At 42.3% G+C, this 26,737-nt stretch overlaps 1 protein-coding gene across 2 annotated transcripts in view; it reads left to right on the top strand.

Moving 5' to 3' along the window:
• C2CD4C (C2 calcium dependent domain containing 4C) overlaps positions 1–26,488 on the top strand; it is an 85,846-nt gene extending 59,358 nt beyond the window's left edge. For both annotated transcript variants that reach the window (XM_040321971.1, XM_040321962.1), the window contains one exon: positions 21,389–26,488. In XM_040321971.1, coding sequence (XP_040177905.1) covers positions 21,411–22,706 — 1,296 coding nt within the window. In that variant the 5' untranslated portion in view covers positions 21,389–21,410 and the 3' untranslated portion in view covers positions 22,707–26,488. The remainder of the gene's footprint in view (positions 1–21,388) is intronic.
• Positions 26,489–26,737: the final 249 nt, after the last annotated feature.

The raw sequence follows: 26,737 nt of genomic DNA, 5'->3' as shown, positions 1-26,737 counted from the left end.
ATCATCACAGGCCCCTGGAACACAGGACAGGACTAGCTCAGGACATATTTGGATCAAAGGCTGCACCTCTCCAAACAAAACACAGCCTTGGTCAACCTGGGAGTGGGCCAAGCGGATGATCTCAAGCAGCTGGTCATAGGTCCACTCTTTTAGTGTCTAGCGTAGATAGTCACCACTCTCAGACGCCAGCAAAGCATAATAGGGAATCACGTTAGGGTTCATTTCAGCAAGCCAACAGAACCTAGATGGTTCCTTTGTGCAGCCACTTCTGATCAGGGATGGCCTTGGCTTTCTGTCATGAATCGGATACGATCAGAACTGTGTGGACTGCACAAGTGAACCAGACGTATATAGGTGAAGAAAGTAATAATTTTTTTAATGAAATGTGAATAATATGTAACGCAACCACCTCCAATAATACACAGTGCACAACAAACCAATATTAGATGAGACCCCAAAATAACAATAATCAGACGAATAAATATAGCCAAAAGGGAATACCGGAATCGTAGTCTAGCTAATCCAGGGTCATAACGGGAGATCAGCAAATAGGGGACAAGGAGCAATGGACAGGGAGTGGGTGGAAGAGATCAGATAGCAGGGCAGGGATCCAGGGATACAGGAACAGGTACAAATAGGTTTGGGATCAGGGTCAGAGTGAGGTTCAGGTTCAGAATCAAAGTTCCAATCAGGGCACAAGACAAAGCCAAGGCAAAGTATGTTGAACTTGCCAGGTTTTTATACCATTACCTGCTATCAGGTTCAGGTGATTCCTAATTGCAGGAGGAGATACATGCTCCATCCTGCCAGGATCCACCCGCTGGTGGATGCCAGTACTGCAGCTCAAAGATCACATAACACCAGCAGGGAAAGGCTCTCCTGACAGTTACAAACTGCCAGGAGACACCTGCTGGTGGACATCAGTACTGCAAGCCAAATATCAGATGGTATTACCAGCGAGTGGAACCTTTCCTGACACCTTTAGTGCAGGGTTTGACAAAATCCGGGCGCCCGGTCGCAATTGCGACTAGAATTAGCGACCTGGCGCCCGGAGAAGCTTAGACCTGCAGAAGGCCGCAAAGCCGTGGCCCCAATTACCGGTCAGTTCGGCCGTCGCGATCGCGCATCAGGGGCGCACGGAGACACAGGATACCCCATCCTGTGTCTCCGTGCACCCCCACCTCCTCCGCTGCGCCGGCCGGTAATTGAGGCCGTGGCTTTGCGGCCTTCTGCAGGCCTAAGCTTCCTTCTGTGATCTGGCACCATCTTGTGGTGGCCGTTGGCATGACAAGTAAACCAGCAATTCTAGGGGAGCTCCCCAGTGTTTTCACTGCCATCTCCTTCCCTCTAATTAGAGCCCCCAAAGATTATATATTTGTATTCTAACACCCTAGAGAATAAAATAACGGTCATTGCAATACTTTCTGTCACACTGTATTTGCGCAACAGTCTTACAAGCGCACTTTTTTGGGGAAAAAATACACTTTTTTAAATAAAAAAATAAGACAACAGTAAAGTTAGCCCAATTTTTTTTCATATTGTGAAAGATAATAATACGCCGAGTAAATTGATACCCAACATGTCACGCTTCAAAATTGGAATGGCGACAAACTTTTACCCTTTAAAATCTCCATCGGCGACGTTTAAAAAATTCTACAAGTTACATATTTTGCGTTACAGAGGAGCTCTAGGGCTAGAATTATTGCTCTCGCTCTACCAATCGCGGCGATACCTCACATGTGTGGTTTGAATACCGTTTACATATGCGGGCGCTACTCACGTATGCGTTCGCTTCTGCGCGCAAGCTCGACTGGACGGGCCGCGTTGTCTGGCTCCTAACTTTTTTAGTTGTGTCCTAGATTCCAAGCAAATTTGTCAAACCCTGCTTTAGTGTCACATTAATGTCTAAACCTCGACAACAAAAGTGAGTACACCCCTAAGTGAAAATGTCTAAATTAGGCCCAAAGTGTCATTATTTTGTGTGGCCACCATTATTTTCCAAAACTGCCTCAACCCTCTAGGGCATGGAGTTCACCAGAGCTTCACAGGTTGCCACTGGAGTCCTCTTCCACTCCTCCATGACGACATCACGGAGCAGGTGGATGTTAGAGACCTTGCGCTCCTCAAACTTCCGTTTGAGGATGCCCCACAGATGCTCAATAGGGTTTAGGTCTAAGGACATGCTTGGCCAGTCCATCACACTTTACCCTCAGCTTGTTTAGCAAGGCAGTGGTTGCCTTGGAGGTGTGTTTGGGGCCATTATCATAATGGAATACTGCCCTGTGTCCCAGTCTCCGAAAAGGAGGGGATCATGCTCTGCTTCAGTATGTCACAGTACATGTTGGCATTCATAGTTCTCTCAATGAACTGTAGCACCCTAGTTCCAGGAGCACTCATGCTTTTTCAAGTTTTACGTCGTTTGCGTAACTCGTCCGTGAATGGGGCTGGCCGTAATTTACGTTCACGTCGAAAGCATGACGATTTGCCGACGTTATTTGGAGCATGCGCACTGGGATACATCCACGGACGGCGCATGCGCCATTCGATCGAAACGTCATTTACGTGGGGTCACACTTAAAGCGGGAGTTCACCCATAAAACAATTTTTTCAAACAATCCCCTTAGATGGATGCTCATTTTGTCTAGGGGAATCGGCTAGTTGTTTTAAAATATGAGCTGTACTTACCATTTTCGAGATGCATCTTCTCCGTCGCTTCCGGGTATGGGTCTTCGGGAGCGGGCGTTCCTTCTTGATTGACAGTCTTCCGAGAGGCTTCCGACGGTCGCATCCATCGCGTCACTAGTAGCCGAAAAAAAGCCGAACGTCGGTGCGGCTCTATACTGCGCCTGCGCACCGACGTTCGGCTTCTTTCGGAAAATCGTGACTCGATGGATGCGACCGTTGGAAGCCTCTCGGAAGACTGTCAATCAAAATAGGAACGCCCAGTCCCGCAGCCCATACCCGGAAGCGGCAGAGAAGATGCATCTCGTAAACGGTAAGTACAGCTCATATTTTAAAACAACTAGCCAATTCCCCTAGACAAAATGAGCATGAAGCTAAGGGAAAAAAGTGTTATGTACGGGTGAACCCCCGCTTTAATATACATAAAACACGCCCACAGCTTCAACATTTGAATTAGGCGGGCTTACGCCGGCCCTAATACGCTACGCCCCTGTAACTTCGGCTGCAAAATCTTTGAGAATACCATACTCGCCTCTCAAAGTTACGGCGGCGTAGCGTATAGGAGATACGCTACGCCCGCCTAAAGGTATGTGAATCTAGCCCATTGTGTATAAATAACTTATATATTTTCTCATCAAAATAGCAGCTGCACAGCATTAAGTCTGATTAGATCTTTTCTAAGCCTAACAAGTACTATTTTTAACACAAAGTACTTCTTAAAGTCCTTGGTGCAAGGCACATTTTGATGCAACGTTCTGGTTAATCTTGTCAATGCTAGTAGGGTGGAAACATCAGCTCAAAGAACTTTATTGTGATTGTTTGATATGCCGTCTGTAATTTAGGTGGTCTGATTTAAATCAATAGGAGATTCCATTTTAAGTCAGGGTTATGTCCTTGGGAAAAGGGTAATAGGCGCTCCAGGTGGGAACCCAGATGAATATCCTCCATTGCAGATAAATCAGCACTAGTTTCAGTGCGAAATGCGTCAGCAGTCGGGTTTTTTTATTTTATTTTGCTGTGACTTGTAGTGCTGTCTTTCTTTTAATAAAGGCTACAATTTGTTCAGAGTGCGGTTGTCCAGAGACAATTTTTGTTCCTGCAGGGTTATGTCCTAACCGCACCAATTACAAAGTGTTGTCCGCGCACGTAAAGTAAAGGTGAAGCGCAAGGTTTGTGGTATCCATTCTCTGTTATACGTGGGGAAATGTCTGGCTTTTAGGCTATACTTCAAATTTGAAATTAAAGTTTAATTTTTTTTTTACAATTATCGGATGTATTTAGTTTTTTACAAGATGAATAGTATGTTTGCTTCAGTATTTAAAATAACAAATAGGTAAGGCAGTCAGTATGGATACATTTGAAATCATGGTACCACAAACAGATGGAAATTAGTACTAGACCATATAATCAGACTTTCAACTCCACTGCAGCAACCAGACTAGTCATAAGATTATGTCATCAGAATAATGTCATTAGAACCAAAAAGGAGTTATAGCAATATGATAACACTAGACCTTAACTATATCAGCAGAGAAAAATAATGAGATGGCTTGAAACTAACTATGCTACCAGTAGCCCAAGGCAGACATTACCAGAGGCACACTGTGTTATCAGACTGAATTTGTCACTTGTATTGTAACATGCCACCAGAACCCTCAACATGGCACTATAAAACATTACCTCACCCCTGACAAGCCAGGGCAAGACTGTATTGTATATACCCTTTTGTCCCTTTTACGGTGGCCAACTATAGGCTCCTTCCATCTAATAAAAGTAGTTTAGGCAATAGTGATAAAGATACCCTCTGGCACAACTCCAGGGCATAACCCATTCTGCCTCTAAACCAAATTTCATAATAGTAAAGCACGCAGACAAGAGGGAAATTCAGTCTACATCCTCCACCATCCCAACAGCAAGAGAGGCGGTGTCAGGCTAGGAACAGGTAACAGTTCAGGTGTGCTAACTTTGCAAACAGTCCAAGAACAAGTACATACCATGAGCAGGTCAGCTGGGACTTGTAGTTCACCGCTGCAGACGAAAGGTGGGATGAGCAGGTCAGCTGGGCCTTGTAGTTCACCGCTGCAGATGAAGGTGGGATGAGCAGGTCAGCTGGGACTTGTAGTTCACCGCTGCAGACGAAAGGTGGGATGAGCAGGTCAGCTGGGCCTTGTAGTTCACCGCTGCAGATGAAGGTGGGATGAGCAGGTCAGCTGGGCCTTGTAGTTCACCGCTGCAGATGAAGGTGGGATGAGCAGGTCAGCTGGGCCTTGTAGTTCACCACTGCAGATGAAGGTGCTACAGGAGAGTCAGGTAAAGCGTAGTCTAGGCAAGCCGGGTCATTCACAGGTAGATCAGAGTTCAAACGGTACCGAATCAGAAGCGAACAAACAGGGTCAAACGAGCCGGGTCATACACGAATATACAGAGCAGAAAGTCAGGCTGGATCACACAGTGGCAAACAAAAGGTAACTCACGAGCACTGATTGGATGATGACACAGGTGATTTAAAGGTGAGCTGGCCAATCACTGTTTCCCAGGCAAAGGATGTGTCAGGTGAGTGTGCTGGGTCCTAAAGGGATCCTGGTACTGACAGTACCCCCCCTCTCTCAAGGGTTTGCTCCTGCACCCCCAGGCTTACTTGGATAACGAAGATGGAACTTCTTCTTAAGGCGGTCAGCATGAAGATCACGAGCTGGGACCCAGGATCGATCCTCTGGGCCGAAACCTTTCCAATGAACGAGATTTTGCAAGAAATTGCGTACTCGTCTGGAATCAATAATAAATGCCACTTCATATTCCTGACTATCCAACACATCCACAGGTTCTGGTTCATTTACTTGGAGGCTGGAATGAACAGGTTTCAACAATGAAACATGAAAGACATTTGGAATGCGCATGGACGGGGAAAGTTTTAATCTATAGGACACAGGATTAACAATCTCCGAAATTTCATAGGGCCCGATTAATTTTGGGCCAAGTTTTTTGGACGTTTCTCTGTTTGTGCAGTGTTTTTTTTACTGGATTAAAGGCTTTTATTGTTTTTTACATTTATCGGAGTGCGGCTGTCCATACCTTTTTGCTTCCATTTAGGTCACGGAAAATGACGTTCATAAAGTTTTGAAAGACAGCTGGTGCATTCCTGAGACCGAAAGGCATGACAAGACATTCGTAGTGGCCATCCTTGGTGTTAAAGGCCGTCTTCCATTCATCTCCTGCACGGATGCGCACTAGATTATAGGCTCCCCTTAAGTCTAGTTTGGAGAAGATCTTGGCTCCCTGGATTTGGGAGAACAACTCTGTGATGAGAGGAAAAGGGTACCGATTGGGAACAGTTATTTTATTTAGACCTCACAAAGTCAACAGTCAACACAAAGTCTTAGTCCCCCATCCTTCTTTGGGACAAAGAAGCAACCTGCGCCTGCGGGATAAGTAGAGCGACGGATGAAACCCTTAGCTAGGTTTTCCTGGATGTATTCTTGCAAAGCAAGATTCTCTGGCTCAGACAGAGGAAAGACTTTCCCTCGAGGAGGTGTAGTGGCCGGCAAGAGGTCAATGGGACAATCGTAACTGCGATGAGGAGGTAAAGTGTCAACAATCCCTTTAGAAAGCACATCCTGAAAGTCCTTATAACAAAGCGGAATCTGTCCCATTTCCACTTGACAGGTAGCAAGTCGAACAGGATGCTGGATGCAATTTTTTTTACACTGATTGGACCAAGCCAGAATATTTCCTGTTCGCCAGTCAATTAAGGGATTGTGTTTCTGAAACCAAGGAAGGCCTAGGATCAAAGGAGTGGATAGAGAGTCAATGACAAGACATGAAATCTTCTCCCAGTGCAAGGCCCCCAATTGTAACTGGAGGGGTTGGTGAACTGAAGCTCTAGATTTTGTGAGAGAGGCCGATTATCCACAGAAATCAGGTGGACTGTGCAGTCTAGTGTATGAGTTTCCAGGGACAAAGAGGTAATCAGAGACTTATCAATACAATTCTCTGCAGCTCCAGAATCTACCAAGGCCAGCAGTTCATGAGTCCCTGTCCCAAAGTGAATAACAGCGGGTAAAAGTATACGATTGTCCCCCTGGGGAGATGAAAGCAGACCTAAGGTGACCTCCCCATAATCACCTAGGTCCTGGAGTTTCCCAGACGTGTAGGGCATGAACGGAGCATATGACCCCTGAGGCCACAATACAAGCAAAGTCTCAGGTTACGTCGGCGTGTGTGTTCCTGGGCAGATAACCGGGTGGAGCCTAACTGCATAGTTTCTTCCACTGAACTGGCACTGGAGGTGGAAAGGTCAGGTGGCAAGGGTGGTATATGGTTTGCCACAGCCGTAGTTTGTTCTCGCCTCCTCTCTCGCTGACGGCGGTCAATTCTAATGGCTAGACACATAGCCTCCTCCAGTGAGGCTGGGTAAGAGAAGTTGACCAGAGCATCCTTAATTGCATCAGAAAGGCCTATTCTAAACTGGCTGCAGAGAGCTGCATCATTCCAGCCAGATTCCGGGGCCCATCTGCGAAACTCTGAGCAATACATTTCAGCTGTGGTAGTTCCTTGCTTTAAGTTACGCAGGGTTGATTCTGCAGTGGCAGCAGTAGCAGCGCGATCTGGATCATCATACAGCAACCCGAGGGCTTCAAAGAAGGCATCTACTGTTAGCAGGGCTGGATGGTTTGGTTCAGGGTTAAAGGCCCAAGCCTGGGGTCACCCTGTAGCAGAGAGATAATGATTTCAGAGCCAGACGAGAATGGCCTTAACTCACCAGAAAAACGGTCAGGCAAAGGAATTTTTGGTTGAGATGGAGTTTTTGTAGCGATGGTAGTAGGAGATTGCACCCTGGTGAGCTCTGTGGCCATTTCCTGAACTTGATGGGATAAACGGCAAAGTTCCTGTGCAAACATCTGAGCCTGCTCACAATCCATGATAGGTTTTCCCTTTATGTATGGCTCGTGATAATGTCAGGCTAGGAACAGGTAACAGTTCAGGTGTGCTAACTTTGCAAACAGTTCAAGAACAAGCACATACCATGAGCAGGTCAGCTGGGACTTGTAGTTCACCGCTGCAGACGAAAGGTGGGATGAGCAGGTCAGCTGGGCCTTGTAGTTCACCGCTGCAGATGAAGGTGGGATGAGCAGGTCAGCTGGGACTTGTAGTTCACCGCTGCAGACGAAAGGTGGGATGAGCAGGTCAGCTGGGCCTTGTAGGTCACCGCTGCAGATGAAGGTGGGATGAGCAGGTCAGCTGGGCCTTGTAGTTCACCACTGCAGATGAAGGTGCTACAGGAGAGTCAGGTAAAGCGTAGTCTAGGCAAGCCGGGTCATTCACAGGTAGATCAGAGTTCAAACGGTACCGAATCAGAAGCGAACAAACAGTGTCAAACGAGCCGGGTCATACACGAATATACAGAGCAGAAAGTCAGGCTGGATCACACAGTGGCAAACAAAAGGTAACTCTATGGCCTCGTACTCACGACCAAACATGTCTGCTGAAACTGGTCCGTGGACCAGTTTCAGCGGACATGTTCGTTCGTGTGTAGGCAGTAACGTACAGAATTCCAGCAAACAATCGTCGGCCAGACCGTTTTCCAACGAACAACTGTTTCCTGGTCTTGCTTTAAAACAGTCTGCTGGAATCGTGTCCGTCAGACATGTTCGGTCGTCTGTACACAAAAGCAGCGTACAAAAACCCCGCGCATGCTCAGTCCAAATGAGGAGACGGGAGCGCTCGTTCAGGTAAAACTCGCGTTTCTTTGGGATATGGCACATTCGTCATTAGAAACCTTTTATTCTAGCAAGAGAACAATGTCTTAAAAAGGCGCACTAAACCACATTTTAAAGCCTCGTTTTATTAATTCTTCTCTTGCTAGAATAACCCCGTTCTCTTGCTGATGCAATTTCAATAGAGTTGTCCCATACTGAAATGTCACATTTCTTGCTTGTGATGTAATCCTTTAATAATGTTTTCTATGCCAGACGTGTGTTTTGGTTGGTGGTCCTCCATAATTTAGAGTAGTCATTTTTGTAAAGGAATGTTCATTTTGTTTTAATTTTTTTTTTTGTTTCTAGTTATGTCACCATTTAAACTATTTTTTTTTTACATGTTTTTTGAAAATTTTTTTTTTTTTTTGGTGTTTCATTAGAGAATATTAAACCATGTTGGCACACCAAATGTCCCCCCCCCCCCCAAGGAGTGTGTCCTTTGTAAATTACCCATTGTATATTTATTAAAGGTTTGCTGCCTAATAATCCCCACAGTATATCAAACAATAGACATGTTTTCAAATGAAAGCAAAAGGCCTTTTATTCAGGCAAATGTCATCACAAAAAAATAAAAAGAACGGCAGCACTAGAATAGATAGCAAACTATATGCAAACTTGCATTTCCAACATGGTGAAGGATAAACTTCCAAGCCTCAGTAGCCAAACACAAAAATATGAAGCAGCAGCACACAAACAAAGGAACCCAAACTGTGGTAGTACAAACACGATGTCCTTTATGTGGAAGGAAATGGAAGGCAGAAAATCAACGTTTCCTCCTCTTTCCAGCCTTCCCTCCAGGCAGCCTTCCAGCGGATCGAACACGGGGTCTTGCAGGTGGGGTTGATGTGGCAGCAGGAGGATGGTGTTCCGCAAGCCGGGCCGGGTCACATAGCCCAGTGTCTGGGGTCAGCAGGCCCCTCTGCATCCACCAAAGGACCTGGTTCATCAGGGCCTTTGCCAGTCTTCTCTGGTCCTCCTCCCCTTCATTTAAATCATGGGCCAATGAGGCACTGAAGGCCTCTGTGGGGTTGAGGGGGGCCCTCATGATGGCGCTTGCCTCCTGGATCATGCGGAGGCTTGCCTCCTCCACAGGCCTCAACTGCCTCCTTCGGCCTGATGGCCTCACCTGGGGGGGAGAAGACTGGCTGGTGGTGGTTCTCCTGGCCGGGTGGACCTGCTGCAGGCCACTGGGCCCAGCCTCCTCCTGGCTGCCACTGACCCCGGCCTCCTCCTGGCTGCCACTGACCCCGGCCTCCTCCTGGCTGCCACTGACCCCGGCCTCCTCCTGGCTGCCACTGACCCCGGCCTCCTCCTGGCTGACAGACACCTGAGGATCTGCCACCTCCTGGCTGATCTCTTCTTCCTGTGTGGAAAAAAAAAGAATTTTTTTACAATTTCGCTAAATAAAACCACACTCATTTTCATGTTTTTCGTTCAGTATTTTCTGTTCATTATTACTTGAATACACTCTACTTCTGACCCCTGCAGTTGTCATCCCTGACACCTATTTGTCTGTACACCTTTTTGTTTGCTTTTTTCCAGCTTGGTTTTATTTTTACAATATCTAATCATTAATCCACCAAGAATTATTTACGCCATAAATATAGAGGAAACTACTATACCTCCTCATCGAAGGGTGGCAGATCTGCATCTCTGTCAGCCAGGCCCTCTTCCTCCGACTCTGCAGGGCTGTGGTCATCTGGGGAAGGTCCGCTGGAAGGTAGCATGGAGGAAAGGTTGGAAGAAAGACTGGACATCGTTTTCCTGCCTTCCATTTCGTCCCGCAAAAAAGCCATCTGTTTATAATACCACAGTTTGGGTTCCTTTGCTTGTCTTGCTGCTGCTCCCGATTTTTTGATTTTATTAGCTTTGTATGCTCTCCTGTATGTGCTTCTGAGGTTGGCAAGTTTATCCTTCACCATGTTGGCAGTGCATCCTGGCACCCATGTTTGCATATAGTTTGCTAGCTCTTCTAGTGCTGCCGCTCGTACATCTTTATTACAATATAATGCGTGTTTTGAATTCCACAGGATGGGCGTGTCCTGATATTTTTGTAGTAAGGCCTCTATAGCTTCCTTGGTTTGTAGTTGGTCCATTTTACTTTTTGAAATATGATATTTTTTTTTGAGTCTAGATTCAAAAAACATAAACCAAAGAAAAATAAATATTCAAAAGGATCAGCGTTGACCTTGATATAATATGTGTCTTTAAATTTATTACCTATATCTAATTACAAACACAGTCTCTCTTGTTTAAACAATGATTGTCAGCTCGGCCGCATTGGTTGTACCAAACATTGATTTGCTAGATGCAGAGCCATTGTTAACATTGCAGTAAATATTTTTAATATTGAAAAATAAACAATGCTTACAAATGACAGTATTCATCTAGGCACTCTTTCCTGTGTAAATCTCATGCCCCTGACAATGGATGACATAAAAGACACTTCCTAATGACCTCTGTACAACCAACACTTGAACAATACTTTGCCTGATCTGAATACACCATTCAAAAACTTGTCAATGAGGTACAGCATTGTTCACATCTCTATTTTGTGAGGTGTCCAAAAGCATTTGGATACCAAAATAACATTGTGGTACCCCATAGACAGAATAGCTTAAAAAGGGTGCAACCAACAGCCCAAACCCCCATCCCATGTGTCTACATTTTCAAGGCCTCTGCTGATCACATTTTTAATTTCCTTACCTTCCTGTCTCTCGCTCCTCGTTTCTCACGCTCGCCTAATTACCGCGTAAGATGCGTAATCACGGCGTAAACCTTTTAAACACTCCGCGTATTTATGAAACCCCGCCCTCGTCACCTTTGCGAGGCCCCTAATCAATGAGTTTAGGAAATATGGCGTTAACTGTGTATGTTCTGGATGCGCTCGAAGATTCTCCGCGTAACGGACGTAAACACGTTGTTTGCATTCTCTACACTCCGCGTATGTATTAAACGCCGCCCTCTTCTCCGCCCATGGCGTAAGAATTCATCTTTTCCACGCCCATAATCTCTGTGGGAAAGGAAAGATGGCGATGTCACACGAGCGGGCACGATGCTCTCATGCCACAAGTGAAGGGACAGAGGCAGGGACGTCCCGATCAAGGAAAAGAAGATATAAAGCCACTAATATGCGGTTCCAGGAAATGGTGGAGTTAGTTTACATCATGCGAAAGAAGGACTATGATGGGGAATTAGGGCCATACAAGACCCCTAACCGCCGAAAGGCACATATTATGGACAAGGTGGCGAGGAGAATGCAGAGGATGTTTGGGATCACCAGGTCCAAGGAACAGCTGAGGAAACGATGGTCAGACTTAAAATTGAGGGAGCCACATCAGATGAAGAAAATACTTAAAATTCTGCGTAAAAGTAAGTAAATATATATTGGGGTTGGGGGGGGGGGGGGGTGGTGATTGTCTGCAATAATGTGTTGCCATGTATATTTCACCATCTGCCTCCTTGGCCAGCTTGTAATTTTAAAGACATGTTGTTATTTATTTTTTAGAACATAAATAACTACATATTTACAAACAGTGTTCTTAGTAAACAACGTAACATCACATAGTTTATCAGAAAGGCTCGGTTATTACAGGAACAACACACCTGGACATGGCTCACTGGCCAAAAACTTTGTTTGTAAACATTGTGTAAAAGCTAGTTCTAGAAAAAAAAAGTATGAGAATGGGAAAGGCAAACAGGATTCATTCTAAAAACAGTGGTAATAAAGCAGATGTTTTCACATCTGCAATGCAGAGCACCTGTGTCTCCCCAAATCAAAAATGGGTTTTGGTAGGGTCTCCCAGAAATACAGTTTAGGGGGGACATCCATGTGTGTCACTTTGCTAAAAAGGGGCAGGATCAGAGCTTGCCATATAGAAGTAATTGCAAAATGTAGGTTTGGTGAAAGATAAAAGTAACTAAATGAAAGCATCTTCTAAGCAATGTGTGCGATTTATGCTCTCCAATATCTGTGTGCTGATGAGTCTACATTTTTTTTGGTTTATTTCAGGGGAAAGAAGTCGCCAGCATTTGGAGGAGGCAGAGAGGGCCAGACAAGGCCAAAATCTGCCATCTCAACATGTGGAGGAGGAGGAGGATGTGGAAGGAGAAGAGGATGTGGAAGGAGAGGAGAATGTGGAAGGAGAAGAGGATGTGGAAGGAGAGGAGGATGTGGAAGGAGAGGAGGATGTGGAAGGAGAGGAGGAAGGAAGAGAGGAGGAAGAAGTAATTTTGGACTTAGAAGTCATAGCAGATGAAGGGCAAGTGGCGGAAGAACAATTTGGCGAATTGAAAGAAGGTGGATTGATGGATGAAGGAGGAGTCCAAGATGATGGGGAAGTGGTGGAAGAAGGAGGAGTGATAGAAGATGATGGGGAGGTGGTGGAAGAAGGAGGAGTGATAGAAGATGTCGAAGAGGTGGAAAGGAGAAGCCCATCAGGTCAGTGTCACCCTAGCTTGATTCCAAAAAACATATGTAGATAGGCCTCATTGAAAAATAATATTGTAAATGCCATTTTTTTTTGTTGTTTTAGGGGAGGAGGATGGTGTGCCAATATTTTCACGTGCAAGTGCTGCTATAATTATTCAGCAGGTAATGGAGTGCAGCACTGAAATGCACAATATGCGTGAAAGGATGTTTCTCATGGAACAGAATGTAACAAATGTCCTTTTGGAATGCAGCACGGAAATGGACAATATGCGGCAAAGAATGATGGTGATCGAATCTAATTTTAAGAACATTATTGACATGATGGGCCGTGTCAAAGACTGAAACACCCCCCGCCCATCCCCCGCCCCCACAAACATTTTTACAGTTTGAATAATGAATACGCCAAAATTTGAATATACACACACAGTGTGCCAACATGTGCTATCTGCCATCACAGAATATCTAATGTCTGTGCTTTGTGGGTCCAACCCCCTCCTCCATCCTCAAGTAGTTGAGAGGAAGGGTTTGCTCCCACAAAACACAGACATTGATCACCCATGATGTCAGATAGCACATGTGGCCATTTGTCTGTTGAACCAATGACATTTGGCGAGTTTGCACTGAATGTGTGTATCTTCCAATTTTGGCGTGTTCCAGTGTGAAAGCACACCATGACTGACTGCTGTTGTGAGTTTTTATATTTTTTGAATTGGATTTTGTTACTTTTTGACCATGTTGAACATTTTGGGATACTATAAAGTTTAGACCATAAAGAATAAACAACGCCAAAAAATTTTTTAAATATATATATAGAATTATAAATCTCTCTAATCACTGAATTTAGTGAAGTAGAGATTTGACTTCAAATTCTCACCTAAAAATTTTCTTTTAGAAAAACACACCAAAAAAAAAAAAAATGGTTAAAAAATTATTGTTTTTTGTGCCTAAAAAATATGGCCAAAAAAAAAATTAAGGCGGTAAACACCCCACCAAATATAATCTATATATATATATATATGTAAACAATAAATCTAACTATATTTGATGAAAAAAAAAGTGAACTTGTTAATAAATGTATAATCTGCATAATATTTTTGGTTGAATTACCTGAAAAAAAAAAGAAAATTTTAAAAAAATTTTGAAGACTCCTAAGTACAAAAGCAGGGAGTAATGAAAAAAATATAAAATTATTTTTGGGGTCATGAACAAGCAAAAATTAAAAAAAATTGACCTCAACATTTACAAATGGAGTTGCTTCTTATTTCTAGACTCAATACCCTGTTTGTAGATGAGTGAATAATGTGCAAAATGTGGTTAGTTACTAAAAGTGGAGAAATCAATTATGCATTACAATTGAAGAAGTTAGTTAGAGAACCAGGAAGACAGAAAAAGAGAAAAAGCATTAATGACAAACAACTGTATAAAGTCCAATGGTCTAATTATTTATTATTTTTTAGAATATTCCTTTCTTTTGGGGCCGAATTAGAAAGAAATATGATCTGGCATAGCAATGGCCCCCCGACCCATGAAGTACTCAACATATTTGTCGCGTACCTCACGAGCTGATTGGGGGGCCAAGCCAGCGCGACCAGTGTCCAGCCCGGGAAGGGGATCTGAGGGTAGTCTTGCCTCAGAACCGATGTCGGGTAGGTACGTCTGGGAGTGCCTGCGTAAAAAGTTGTGCAAAATGCAGCAGGCAAATACAACGGTGTCCAATTTATATTCCGCCAGATGTATCGATGTCCTGAACAGGCGGAACCGGTTGGTGAGTATCCCAAAGGCATTCTCGACTACCCTCCGAGCCCTGGCCAACCGAAAATTAAACACACTCCTCTCTGAGGTGAGGGTCCTCTGGGGAAAAGGCCGCATGAGGTGAGGACCAAGCCCAAAAGCCTCGTCCGCTAGGAACACAAACGGAAGTCCTTCCACATTATCTTCATCTGGTGGCAATGCCAGACCACCAGCTTGGAGACGATCATAGAAATCAGTCCGTGCGAACACTCCCCCATCAGACATCCGGCCGTTCTTCCCCACGTCCACATATAGAAACTCATACTGTGCCGACACCACCGCCATCAACACAATACTATGATAACCCTTGTAATTATAATAGTACGACCCCGAGCGGGGTGGGGGCACAATGCGGACGTGTTTCCCATCTATTGCTCCACCGCAGTTTGGAAAATCACACCGCTGGGCAAATTGGGAAGCCACAGACTGCCATTCCTGTGGTGTGGAGGGTAGCTGTGGGGACAAACAAAATTAGAGATTTAGTACTTTGTAACAAATACATCCTACAAGCATCCTTGTGACAGTTCACAGTATTAAAATTGCATTAGAAAAATGTGCATGGAGAATTTGGGAAATGAAATATATAGGGCCACTTCATTAAGAGACTCCACAGCCCTCTGATGGGGACAATAAAAGTTTGAAGGGGGGGGGGGGGGGCACAAAAACCAAAAAGTCCTGTTAGAAAAAATGGCAAGGTGGGTTTGTCCCTAGGATAGCATGCTGGACAGGTTAATATTGGGTAAGGGACAAATATGCAGGTAGGCCAAGAATAAAACATGTAAAGCTGATATCAACATGCATAGGGAGAAAAGGTAACGTTAGTTAAACACACAGCATATCTGGGAAAATAAAAAGAAAGTTAGTTGGCCACATTATTAGAGCCAGGAAACTTACCTTAATATACTCCTCATGCATAACTTTGATGATGGCAGCACACGTGTCCGGTATGATGACCCCAAGCGCCTGCGGAGAGATGCCTGTCGAGAACTTGAGGTCCTGCAGGCTCCTCCCAGTCGCCAGGTACCGCAACGTGGCAATAAGCCTCTGCTCGGCCGTGATGGCTTGGCGCATCACAGTGTCCTGCCTCGTGATATAGGGGGACAGAAGATCCAGCAGACGGTTGAATACGGGGTCCGTCATGCGGAGAAAATTCCTAAAGTCATTAGGATTATTCTCCTGGAGTTCCCTAAGCAGAGGCATATGTGAGAACTGGTCACGCTGGCGCAACCAATTCTTGGTCCAGAAACGCCTCCGCCCCCTGTTTCTGGCCAAAGTACTGGACAAATGAACATATCCAGCAGCCATCCCATAAACAGCACCAACTCGCGAAAATTGACGCTGCTGCTCCATCATGGCTTCAAACCGGCCGGCTGGTCAGTCAAGAACACACTGAAACAGAAAGCACTCGCAAATCCAGCACTACCTGCGACAAACGCGCGACAAACAGATACGAGCGCACAGGATGCAACTGCTAAAGCAGAAACAACCTGCTTGCCTATAGCCGAATGACAACTACGTTACCGCAAGCACACGCACTGAACCCGTGAATACACGCTGTCAAAGCCTGGAGACCGAGAAGCGCGAATCAGCTCTAACCAAACCTTCACTAACACGAGCAAACACGTAACTAGCAAAAGAGGAACAGAGGGCGGCGCCATTAACTTTGGTCTTCCCCTTTATAGTGACGTCGTACGTAGTTTACGTGCACGCGTTCCGGTACGACGGGAATTTGGTCCGCTGGTGTGTACACGCCAGCGGAACAAAACACAAATCAGCCTTGTACGCCGGAAACTGTCGGGCAGACAGTTTCCAGCGCACAGATCCGGTCGTGAGTACAAGGCCTATCACGAGCACTGATTGGATGATGACACAGGTGATTTAAAGGTGAGCTGGCCAATCACTGTTTCCCAGGCAAAGGCTGTGTCAGGTGAGTGTGCTGGGTCCTAAAGGGATCCTGGTACTGACAGGCGGAACCTTTATTGGCATCGTAGCTTTATAGACAGAGTGACATAGCAATCATCATTCACAGGGGTACATCTGATTGGTTCATCAACATATAGTCTTCTCTTGTTACATGTCCCTCTTGCCACGAGGTCTTTCACTCAGATGTCATATTTGCTTCTTTGGTGGAGGGGGCAGGAAAGAGGGGGTTGATTATGAGTAGGGAGTACAAAGACATCTGTTTTCAGTTTTACTTCCCGAGCCGAGATTTAACTCTATAATGACTTTTTTAAGGAAAATAATAGTGTCTTTGTCACAGAATACTGGAACACGCATATATATATATATATATATATATATATATATATATATATATATATATATAATATATATATATATATATATATATATATATAATGTCAAGAAATAAAACAATATAAGAAAGGAAAGCAATATTTGAGTGGCTAGGAGAAAAATAACATAAACACAAAATAATCATTTTATTAACTCCATCACAGTCCCCCCTTAAAATGACTATTTTATCAGTACTGTCCCTATGCTTTTTGTCCCTGTGTTTGGCCTCCCTATCAGGGTCTTTTTTGTATTTTGCATAGCGACCAGACAGGGCTTATCAGTAGTCCTTACCAACGAAACGTCAGGAAGCGGTCAAACACTATTCTTTCCCTCATCATTTGAGAATGTTGTATGTGTTTTTAACAGGTAAGGACTGTAATGGAGGATACGGTCCCTCTTCTTCCTCCTTCATTGGACCTCCAATATCACCCAAATTCAAAAAAGTAGGAGTTACCTCTTCATCTGCTTTTCCTAACAGCCTCTTTATGCAGGGCAGAATACAACAAATCATTATCGTAACCAATATAAGCAGAAACAAAATTGCTATACCCATCTGAGTACAAATGCGTTGTTACCCAAAATACTGTTCCCAGGTAACATTTTACATACACCCCCCTTATCAGCTAAAATCATGTCTAGGTCCATACGATTTTACAAAGTCATTTGTGAAGTGGCCTCTAGTTATTCAGCTAAACCTTGGAGTGCATCCCTGTTTATAGTAATAAACCTCTGTTGGTTATAGTATATATAATTAATCCAATCTTCATTCTTATTTGAACCCTCTTTATTCCATTACTAAATACAATTTTGCAAAAGTAACAATTTTACCAGATTACTGTATTTTTCTCTTACTATACTTTCAATCATAACCATTTTAATTTTGCAAAAGAACATTAATTTATATTGGGCTGTCCTAAATATTTTATCTCTGAAAGAAACTTTTCATGTTGAATTACACTATTTTTCAGAACCAATCATACAGTATGATTGAATGAACCACATATGCTCTGTCACACTATGACTGTTAAACAAACACATGGCAGTCTTAGTTCATCCTTCAGTGTAGACAAACATACAGAAACTTCCACTGTGCTAATATATGGATCCATTTATAAAAGCACAATATTCCTCCCCAATAAATACATTTGTCAACTAAAAGCTTGAAAAAGTGACTTTTGAATTCACAACTGTGGTTCTATCACACTGCATCATTTATTCATAATGTATCTATATCCCACTTCAACTGGCCTTTCTTTTTAAAATCCAGTTGTCACTAGACAAAGCTCAGTCAAAGCTGCATATATTGACCCCTCCCACTATCCTTGAAATAACACCTTTAGAGTAAGATGTTCTTCAAAACAAATGGTGCAAAACCCACATTTTTAAAATACCAATCATCATCCACAAACACTTGTACAATGTAAATGTATGAGAGAGAGAGATCTCTATATTAATCAAAAATACTAAATTAATAAGGGCTTTCTTCAGATCTTCAAATGATTGTATACAAGTTATCTTTTATTAATAAAGAAAAGATTCGCCCTGTAGTAAGCCTTTATAGTTCATTAACATTTATTCAGACAGATACTTTGTCTTCAAAAATTTCATCGAACTCTCAAGAAAAGTTATTTAGGCTCAAAAATGTTTTAAAACTATTACTTTAGTAAGCCACATCTTTTAAATATATTTTTCCTCATCCCAGGTCTCTGGTTTCAACACTAACATTCTGCTCTCAGATTTACAGAAGGAAAATTGTCATAGCGTCTTAGGCTGTGTAACCTGATCTCTCTCTGCTGGGAACACATTACTTTCATGTAATGATCTCCAAAGAAACATCTGTTACTGCTAGACCCAATCTTTCAATGCTTTGTATCCCATGCATTGTACAATTCGATAACAACCAAATTTATCATTTTTCAAACTTTTAACCTTTTTTACAATTTTTTAAACATATTTGGTTTGTACATCTGCCAACAATCATGTACATTACATCATAATATGACGTTTCTTGATTATAGTAGTGACTAAAAATTGTTTAGAAGAAATTCACAGATTAGTTCCAGCCTAATGAACTGTGAATTGGCCATTTTCCCGAGAAACTCCTCCTCCAACCAAAGTCTCCACTCCCATCAGAAACATCAAATTACAAAAACTTTTAACACTTGTTTGTTTTGTTTTTTTACAATTTTTGTAATTTTTTTTTTTTTTTTTTTAAATTGAACAAGACTTTCATATTTTAATATTTTTCCTGGGTAACCTTAAAGGATCACTAAACAAAATTTTTTTTGGGGCTAAATAGCTTGCTTTACCTTATAGCAGTCTTGATTTCATGTCCTCATTGTCCGTTTTTGCTTTGAAGCAGCTGTAATCCTTTGCTGAAATCCTCACTCTGGCTCCATAGTAAATTTCTCATGGGAGCTTCTCACTGTGGTCTAAGCTGTGTGTCTAAAACTCCTCAGAACCAATCAGATTCATTTTAAAAACAAAACACTGCCCTGGATTTGTTTGTTTTTGTTCTGTGTGTGTCTTTACTTCACATAAACATGAAATCAGTTTAAAAGCGAAAGTGAAACTAGAGGCACATTATATGATAGAATGTAATCTATTTTTCATCATTTTTAAAGGGAATCAGTTAACTTTTATGTCTCTATACCCTGTAAACAGTCATTTCAGCAAAAAAATGTTTTCCTTTAGTGACCCTTTAAGTAAATTAGAACAATCTACTACCTTTAATTTAATAACCAAATCCAAGTTTGGAATAATTTGTAAAAAAATTGCTCAATCCTTAACTTATTATTTCCTGCAACCAAATCTGTAGGATTTTCTGTTAAACACTAACTACCATGTTGTTTTCCATTATCTGAATTTTAAACCGTTCTTTACACAATCTTAATCAATAATTTTCTCTTAAAACTTTGTTCTGATCCTTGCTTGTGCTTTGAATGACCACATGTAATAACAGATTTTCGGTTTAGGGCTAAAATATTCATAAATATTTACATGCAACATTAAACTTAGTTTCCTCATTAAAGAACTTCTTTACATTCTGACATTAATTAATTACCCTATGGAATATATCACAGTGATTATAGGACTCAGGGACCTGCAGCTACTTGGTCTCTTGCTTTAAACTTATCCGGGACCCCCCTTGGGACCCCTATGGCATCTATATATACATATGGGGGTCATAACTACCAGCGGGGGCACTTCTATGCTTCCCGTTGGATTCAGATGCTAAGTAATGACTCTCCATATTTATCTTTCTTGTTCAGAGCACTCTGTGGCCTAAATCCCCAGTCATCAACTGTATTCCAGCCCACAGATTCCCAGTGGTCACAATCATCACCTATATCACACATTTATATGGTTCCTGAACATATTACCCTGCCAGTCTAATGGAGGGAAGGAGACTATAGTACAGTAATCAAATATAAGAAAATAGATATATAGTTTCATTCTGATGCAGGTGGCACGGTCCATCATATCTCATCTCCAGAGAATGTTTTCGATGGAACTTCTTAACCATCACCCAATCACCAGGGAGTATGTGGTGAATACCTGTATCTAAATCAGGATCTGGAATGGAAGAAAATACTCGTACATGGATATTAGTTAATTATATTTCAAGAGCGGTCACATAATTTCTCAAAGTATCAGACTGTAATTGCAACTGTTGTGGGTAATCCTAATCTGTTCCAAACATGATTTCAAAAGGGGATAACGAATACTTCCCCCTTGGGGCCACTTTCCCACTACTCTGAGGGTGGTAAGGTGTGTGAAATGTTAATGTGGTACCTAGGACCTTGATCACTCTCTATCACCTTAGTTACCCCATATTTGAATCTGGAGCAATCAACATACAAGGTGAGTTAAGGCATTGGGGTCGGGGCACACAGGACAGAGGGTAGATGAGCGGTTTCCACCTTCATGAGTTCAAAGCAATCATGTTTATCCAGGGTAGGAGCAGGTAGGTCTGCGCCATTCTCTTCTTCCAGTTTTGTCCAGAGACATGGCATGATACCCCCCTTGGACAAAACGAAGGAGAGTAGCAGGGTTGGTGGGTTACAGAACACAGAATCTGGTATGGACACTGGGCGGTGGGCAGTATAGGATGCCATCTGCGTACACAGGGCACGGTGGGGGGGTAGTTCAATACTGGGCACATGGGGTTGGGGTGGGATGGGTCAGGCTGGAGCATATATATATGAAGAAATAAAAGAAATAAAACAATATAAGAAAGGAAAGCAATATTTTAGTGGCTAGGAGAAAAATAACATAAACACAAAACAATCATTTTATTAACTCCATCACAGTAGTATTTATTGTTGTAATTAATTTATTATTATTACTATTATTGCCAAAATGTTTTATTTTTGAGTGCGTTGGAGCTTTAATGTTTTATCCAAAATTTTAAACTGTGCTCTTTTCCTAGGTTAACTCACACATTAGATAAAATGTGGCTTCTGGAGAGGATTCGAGGCACAGTAGACCACAGCAGTACTCGACAAACAGGAGAAGCTGGTGACAAACAGTCTAAAAGTGGATCTTACAGCAATGTCCTGACCCCAGACAAAATTCCAGATTTTTTCATTCCCCCAAAACTGATGCCAACTGAAGGGGGTGGAGCTGAAGGTGAAGGAGTAGCAGCAAAACCTAATATTGGAACCTCTGCTTCTGAGCAAAATTTGTCCGGCCGACGACCACAGCGCAGCCCTCGTTTACCAACTAAAGCTACTTCAGAGAGCCGAAACCTTGTGAAGGCTGCAAACCGTCATATCATTCAGATTGAAAGTGCTGATGAGTGGGCATCAGAGGAAGATTTGGGTACTAATGCAGATCCACAGTCTCAAAATGCCATGTCTCTTTCATATGTACCTAAAGCTCAGACATCCTATGGGTTTGTAACTCTTATGGAGAGTCCACATACAAGGCGGAAAGAATCTCTTTTTCATAGTGAGCAGGGCTCTCTTTCTCCATGTCCATCACAGTCGAGTTCCCCCAGTTCTCAAAGACGAAGTGCAACAGAGGGGGGAGGGGGATCCCAGTTGAATCCATCAGACTTTGGAATGTCCTTGATGAATCCCTACCGATATTTCAGTGGAGGTGAAAGTGACACTTGCTCCTCTGCAGAGTCCTCACCATTTGGCTCACCACTACTTTCCCGTTCTGTTTCCCTACTAAAGATATTTACCCCAGACACACAGTCAAAACTTATGAAGCTCAAGCACTCTGTTGCTAGAAACAGTTCACTATCCACAGATGAATGCAGTTCAGCAGACACCAGTCCTAGCATGCCAAGAAGAAGGGTACGAGGGGCCAAGGGTGCTGGTATTTCTGGTCAGCAGGGCACCATGGCCTTGGACCTTCTACAGAAGGAACACAATGTAGGCCTTAGTAAAGGAGGCAGTATGAGGCTGTCAGCAGAATATGACCCTTCCAATGCTCGGCTTAGAGTGCGGTTAATTGCTGCAGAACATCTGTTTGATAAACTCTGTGACCTAAAGGGTGTAAACTGCTGTGTGGTCCTGTATCTGAACCCTGGTAAAGTTCACCGTCAGAGAAGCACCATTATTAAGAACAGCCGAAACCCAGTCTTTAATGAGGACTTCTTCTTTGATGGATTGGTGGCTGGAAGTGCCAAAAAGATGTCTCTTAAACTAAAAGTACTGAACAAGGGGAGCAGTCTTAAAAGAGACACACTGCTTGGAGAGAAAGAGATTGCATTAACAGCCTTGCTGCCGTTTCTCTGAGACAAAATCAGCTGTGATAGAGTGCATGTTGTGGGAGAGTGAGATGACTGTGCTCTGTACTGGAGAATGGCCTTAATTGTAGGAGATGCGATTTTCAGAGCAAAATATAATATCCTGTAATGAATTGGGCACACCACTAGAAAGTATGGCACTCTAGCTAGATCAAACTGCAGAGCTTCATACTTCCATGGCTACAAACATAGGCACAACTATAGTAAAAATAAATTCCAGGGCGCTGAGCTTCCAGTGTACAGCTGAAAAGTAAAGCATTCTACACATGTAGTGCTGAGCAGTACATCATTGCTAGTCAAGCTTTATGCATCTTTCTTAACAAAAGTGGTGAAGAACCAATTCCAAACAAGCCTACAAAAGCAGACAGATCTGTACAGAATCAATAACACTGACGTTTTTGATTCACGAGAATAAATAGATTTGCTTGGACTTGCGAAAATACCCTCAAAGGGGACAGATGCGCATAATGATGCTGGATCAGGCCTGATGAAATCTAAACAATAATACTTACCATAAATAAAATAATAAGACATGCATCTTGCACGACATAGCTCACATAGATGTTGCATGTTTGCATTAAAATTTCACTCAGGCACTGTTTATATTTCATGTTTGCCTGAATTGAAAGGCTGACCTGACAATTTTATGATTATTTATCATCATTACAGTAGAAAAAGAAATATCAGAGGCTTCAAGGCAACAATCACCAGCTTGAGCCTGTTAGTTAATTGCAATCATGCTGCATCCTTTTCAAGCAGCTCTCTGTTTCCTGTGCAACAGTTCTTACTTCCTGTCTAGAGACTAGATTCTTTATGTGCTAAAACAAGCAATTACAGGAAAATATTGTATTATTGGATATTGATCCTCTGATACAAATGATAGATGCTTCCAGAATTCTCCACCTTTTTCACACTGATGTACTTGTCTTCACCTGGATGAGCAGAAGGCACAGTAGTCTTCACTTCCTCCACGTGACTGACCCCATTGCGTCATACATTCAATGCTTTAGTTCAGAAACTCGTAGTATCTGCCACTCCTGCACAGTCTGTGGTTAATCTACCTTCTGTAACTCAATGCTTGTACATAATATTTTTCAACTTGAAATTTAAGAAAAGCTATGTATTTATAATGTTGATGCTCAGTACACAGACAGCATAATTACAAGGTCAAACATTCCATAACAGGACCTTTGCTGAAGACATTAGGAAAGTCCACAGCACTTCACTCATATCTAACTGGTATTTTTTCCTGTTTGTTCACAGGTTAGTCAATGCTACAATTTCTGTTTTTGACATGTTTAAGTGGCAGATGCTTGTGCAGTGAGTAATGCTTCAGTGTAGAGAGCAGCATATATTTGCTTATGTGTTACCTTTGTTTTTTAAGGAGGGCATTTTGGCCTTGAGAAGACATGACTTTGCCTTATGCTTTAGACATTAATCGCTATACAATTTCTTATATGTAGCTTTCTCTATAACAGCAACCCTGTTTAAAGAGGACCTGCTACCATAGCACTTCAGACATTCTGTATACAGGGAAAACAAATGCCTGGTCTGACTTCTGTTTTACTAATATTTAAAATGACTGCTGTAACTTTGTACTTCCAGCAAGGAAGTTGTAATCCATGCAGGAAAAAGTGTTATTACAACTCCTTCCACCCAAGTAGAGTTTTGCTATGCGAAACACATTGCCTTACTGACATGGTTAATGACTAGATTAGTCTCTCAATTAGCACTTAACAAATACACCTACTCTAAGCTTATTTGTTAAGTTACTTAATGATTCAATAAGGGTTTCTTGAATCCTTATTGAATATATTGCAAACACTGTAGTTTTTCAGGTGAAGGGGGGCATGAAAGTTTTTATTGAATTCTTGATAATGCCTTAAAGCTATTTCATATTTCTAGTAGAAATCCAGTACTTATGGGCACAAGCCAGGCCTTATAAAAGCTGTTACAGATACAGAAAAACTCCAGTATATGTGTACATAGTTGATTATAGGGCATAAATCCTCAAGCTGCATCACTTATCTCATGCCAAAAGTGGCATATCAAGCAGTATTAATACATTTGACGATGCTGGATTTATTTAAGAATGAAAACTTTTGGGTGTTAAAAATATAAATCCATCAATTTTCTATAGTTTTAAATAAAATGTTGTCAGGGTAACCTGGTTGTTCCAAATAGGGAGATTCTTTCTCAGTTGCTGTCTTGGTGTTCCCTTTCCTGGTGTCAGGAAATCACAAAGGCAATAAGGGAGAGGAGATCTCAACTATGGGGAACAAGACAGAAACAAAAACACTTTTATAGTGTACTTGTGACAGATTTATTGAAGCCTGTGTCCCAAATGAGATTTATCATTATTTCCTGTTTCAGTGACAAGGTGTTATATTGAAAATCAGTAGTTTTTTTTTTTAGTACAGGCACAGACACAACCAAAGCAATTTTTGACAGGGCAGGAAAGAACTACATATTTTTTTAGTTCTTTAAGCATCATTGGGACAAAAGATGAGGGAAAAACTCCCAGTGGGGACACAATTCCGACAGAAGTTTCAACCCCTCTTTATTTCTAAAGTTAAAAAGAGAGACCAATCACGGAGCACAGGAACTCCCTTGCTTGCTCTCCAACCTCCATGAATGATTAAAGATAAATTAGCCTAACTAATAAAAGTTAAAGTTTGTTTATTTGCTATTGTAAAAAACAATATTTATTACAGATTATTGTGTCCTTTGTACTGTCAGCACCATGGGCAGCACAGATTGCAATACGGGCTGCTATATATGTTAAGCAGTGTTTACTCAAAATAAATGGTAACTTAATGATGAATTCCAGGAATGAATATTTCATACCTATGTGACTGCTGCAGTAGTAGTTACCACTATATCGGTGATCACCACTGTCATTTGAGTCCTGTTCCAAGCGGCTGCCTGGCTGCATAGAAACTAGAGGTGGTCACTCCCTCAGTACGGGCGTCAATTACAGAACACCTTGCATTTTTCTCAGTGAATGCAAAATGTTTCTGATTGGACGAGGTTGAGATTTTTTAGGCCTCTTTAAGGAGGAGAACACCTTGCATTCAATGAGAAAGATGCAAGGTGTGCTGTGAATGATGCCTGTGCCAAGTGAGTGACCCCCTGTGGTTTGTGTGCAGCAGGGCACCCGCTTGGCGAGGGATTCTTCCATAGCAATCTCACAGGGTTGGCATATGTATACTTACATCCATCCAAGCTTAACCAATGTAACTATGCAATAAAACCATACCTGGAATTCAGCTTTAATTATTTGATTTTGCATGTGAATTATAATTTGCATGGAAATGATGAATCTTTAATCAAGACGTGCACCTGTACAAAACAGCATTATTTTCCGCATGGAATATTTCACTTTCACAGATTTTTAGTAAATTAAGCCCAATGTGATATGTAGCCTTTTCAACTGCTCGGGATGTTTGTGTTTTATATAAACCAGCAGCTGCTCAGCCATGTCATTCAGCACAATGTATACAGCATAGCACATTTGTTATGCAACTTTTAAAGATTGCTCTCTAACTTTACTTCTATTGTCACATGTCACAGAGCAGAGTACTGTGATAAAGTCTGTGAAATTTTCTGTAACTCAAGGTGATTTTCCATTGCTGGTGGATTAAGACAGTAGCAGCTACAAAGGAAAGGAGCACTTTCAAAGCCTTTGTTGTCCCTAGGGAATGGCCTGTTCTGTCCAAAGCAAAGCTGTAATGTGTACTTATTGTAAAGCAAGCACAGGAAGCTAAAACCTGCTTAAAAACAAACGCTAATAAAAGTTCTGGCAAAAATTTAGATATTAAGGCCATGCCAGTATATTTTTGATAACCTAAAATGTAGAAAAATATCTAAGGCCTCGTACTCACGATAGGTTAACCAGAGGACAGCGGTCTGATGGACTATTTTCATCTGTCAAAACCAATCGTGTGTGGGCCCCATAGGTTATTTAACCATCAGTTAAAAAAAAGCCAACTTGCTTTAAATTTAACCGATGGATTCCTA

Source organism: Rana temporaria, chromosome 1 (genome assembly GCF_905171775.1).
Source record: "Rana temporaria chromosome 1, aRanTem1.1, whole genome shotgun sequence".
In the NCBI taxonomy this organism is placed as follows: domain Eukaryota; kingdom Metazoa; phylum Chordata; class Amphibia; order Anura; family Ranidae; genus Rana; species Rana temporaria.
This window is presented reverse-complemented; position numbering and strand designations above follow the sequence as displayed.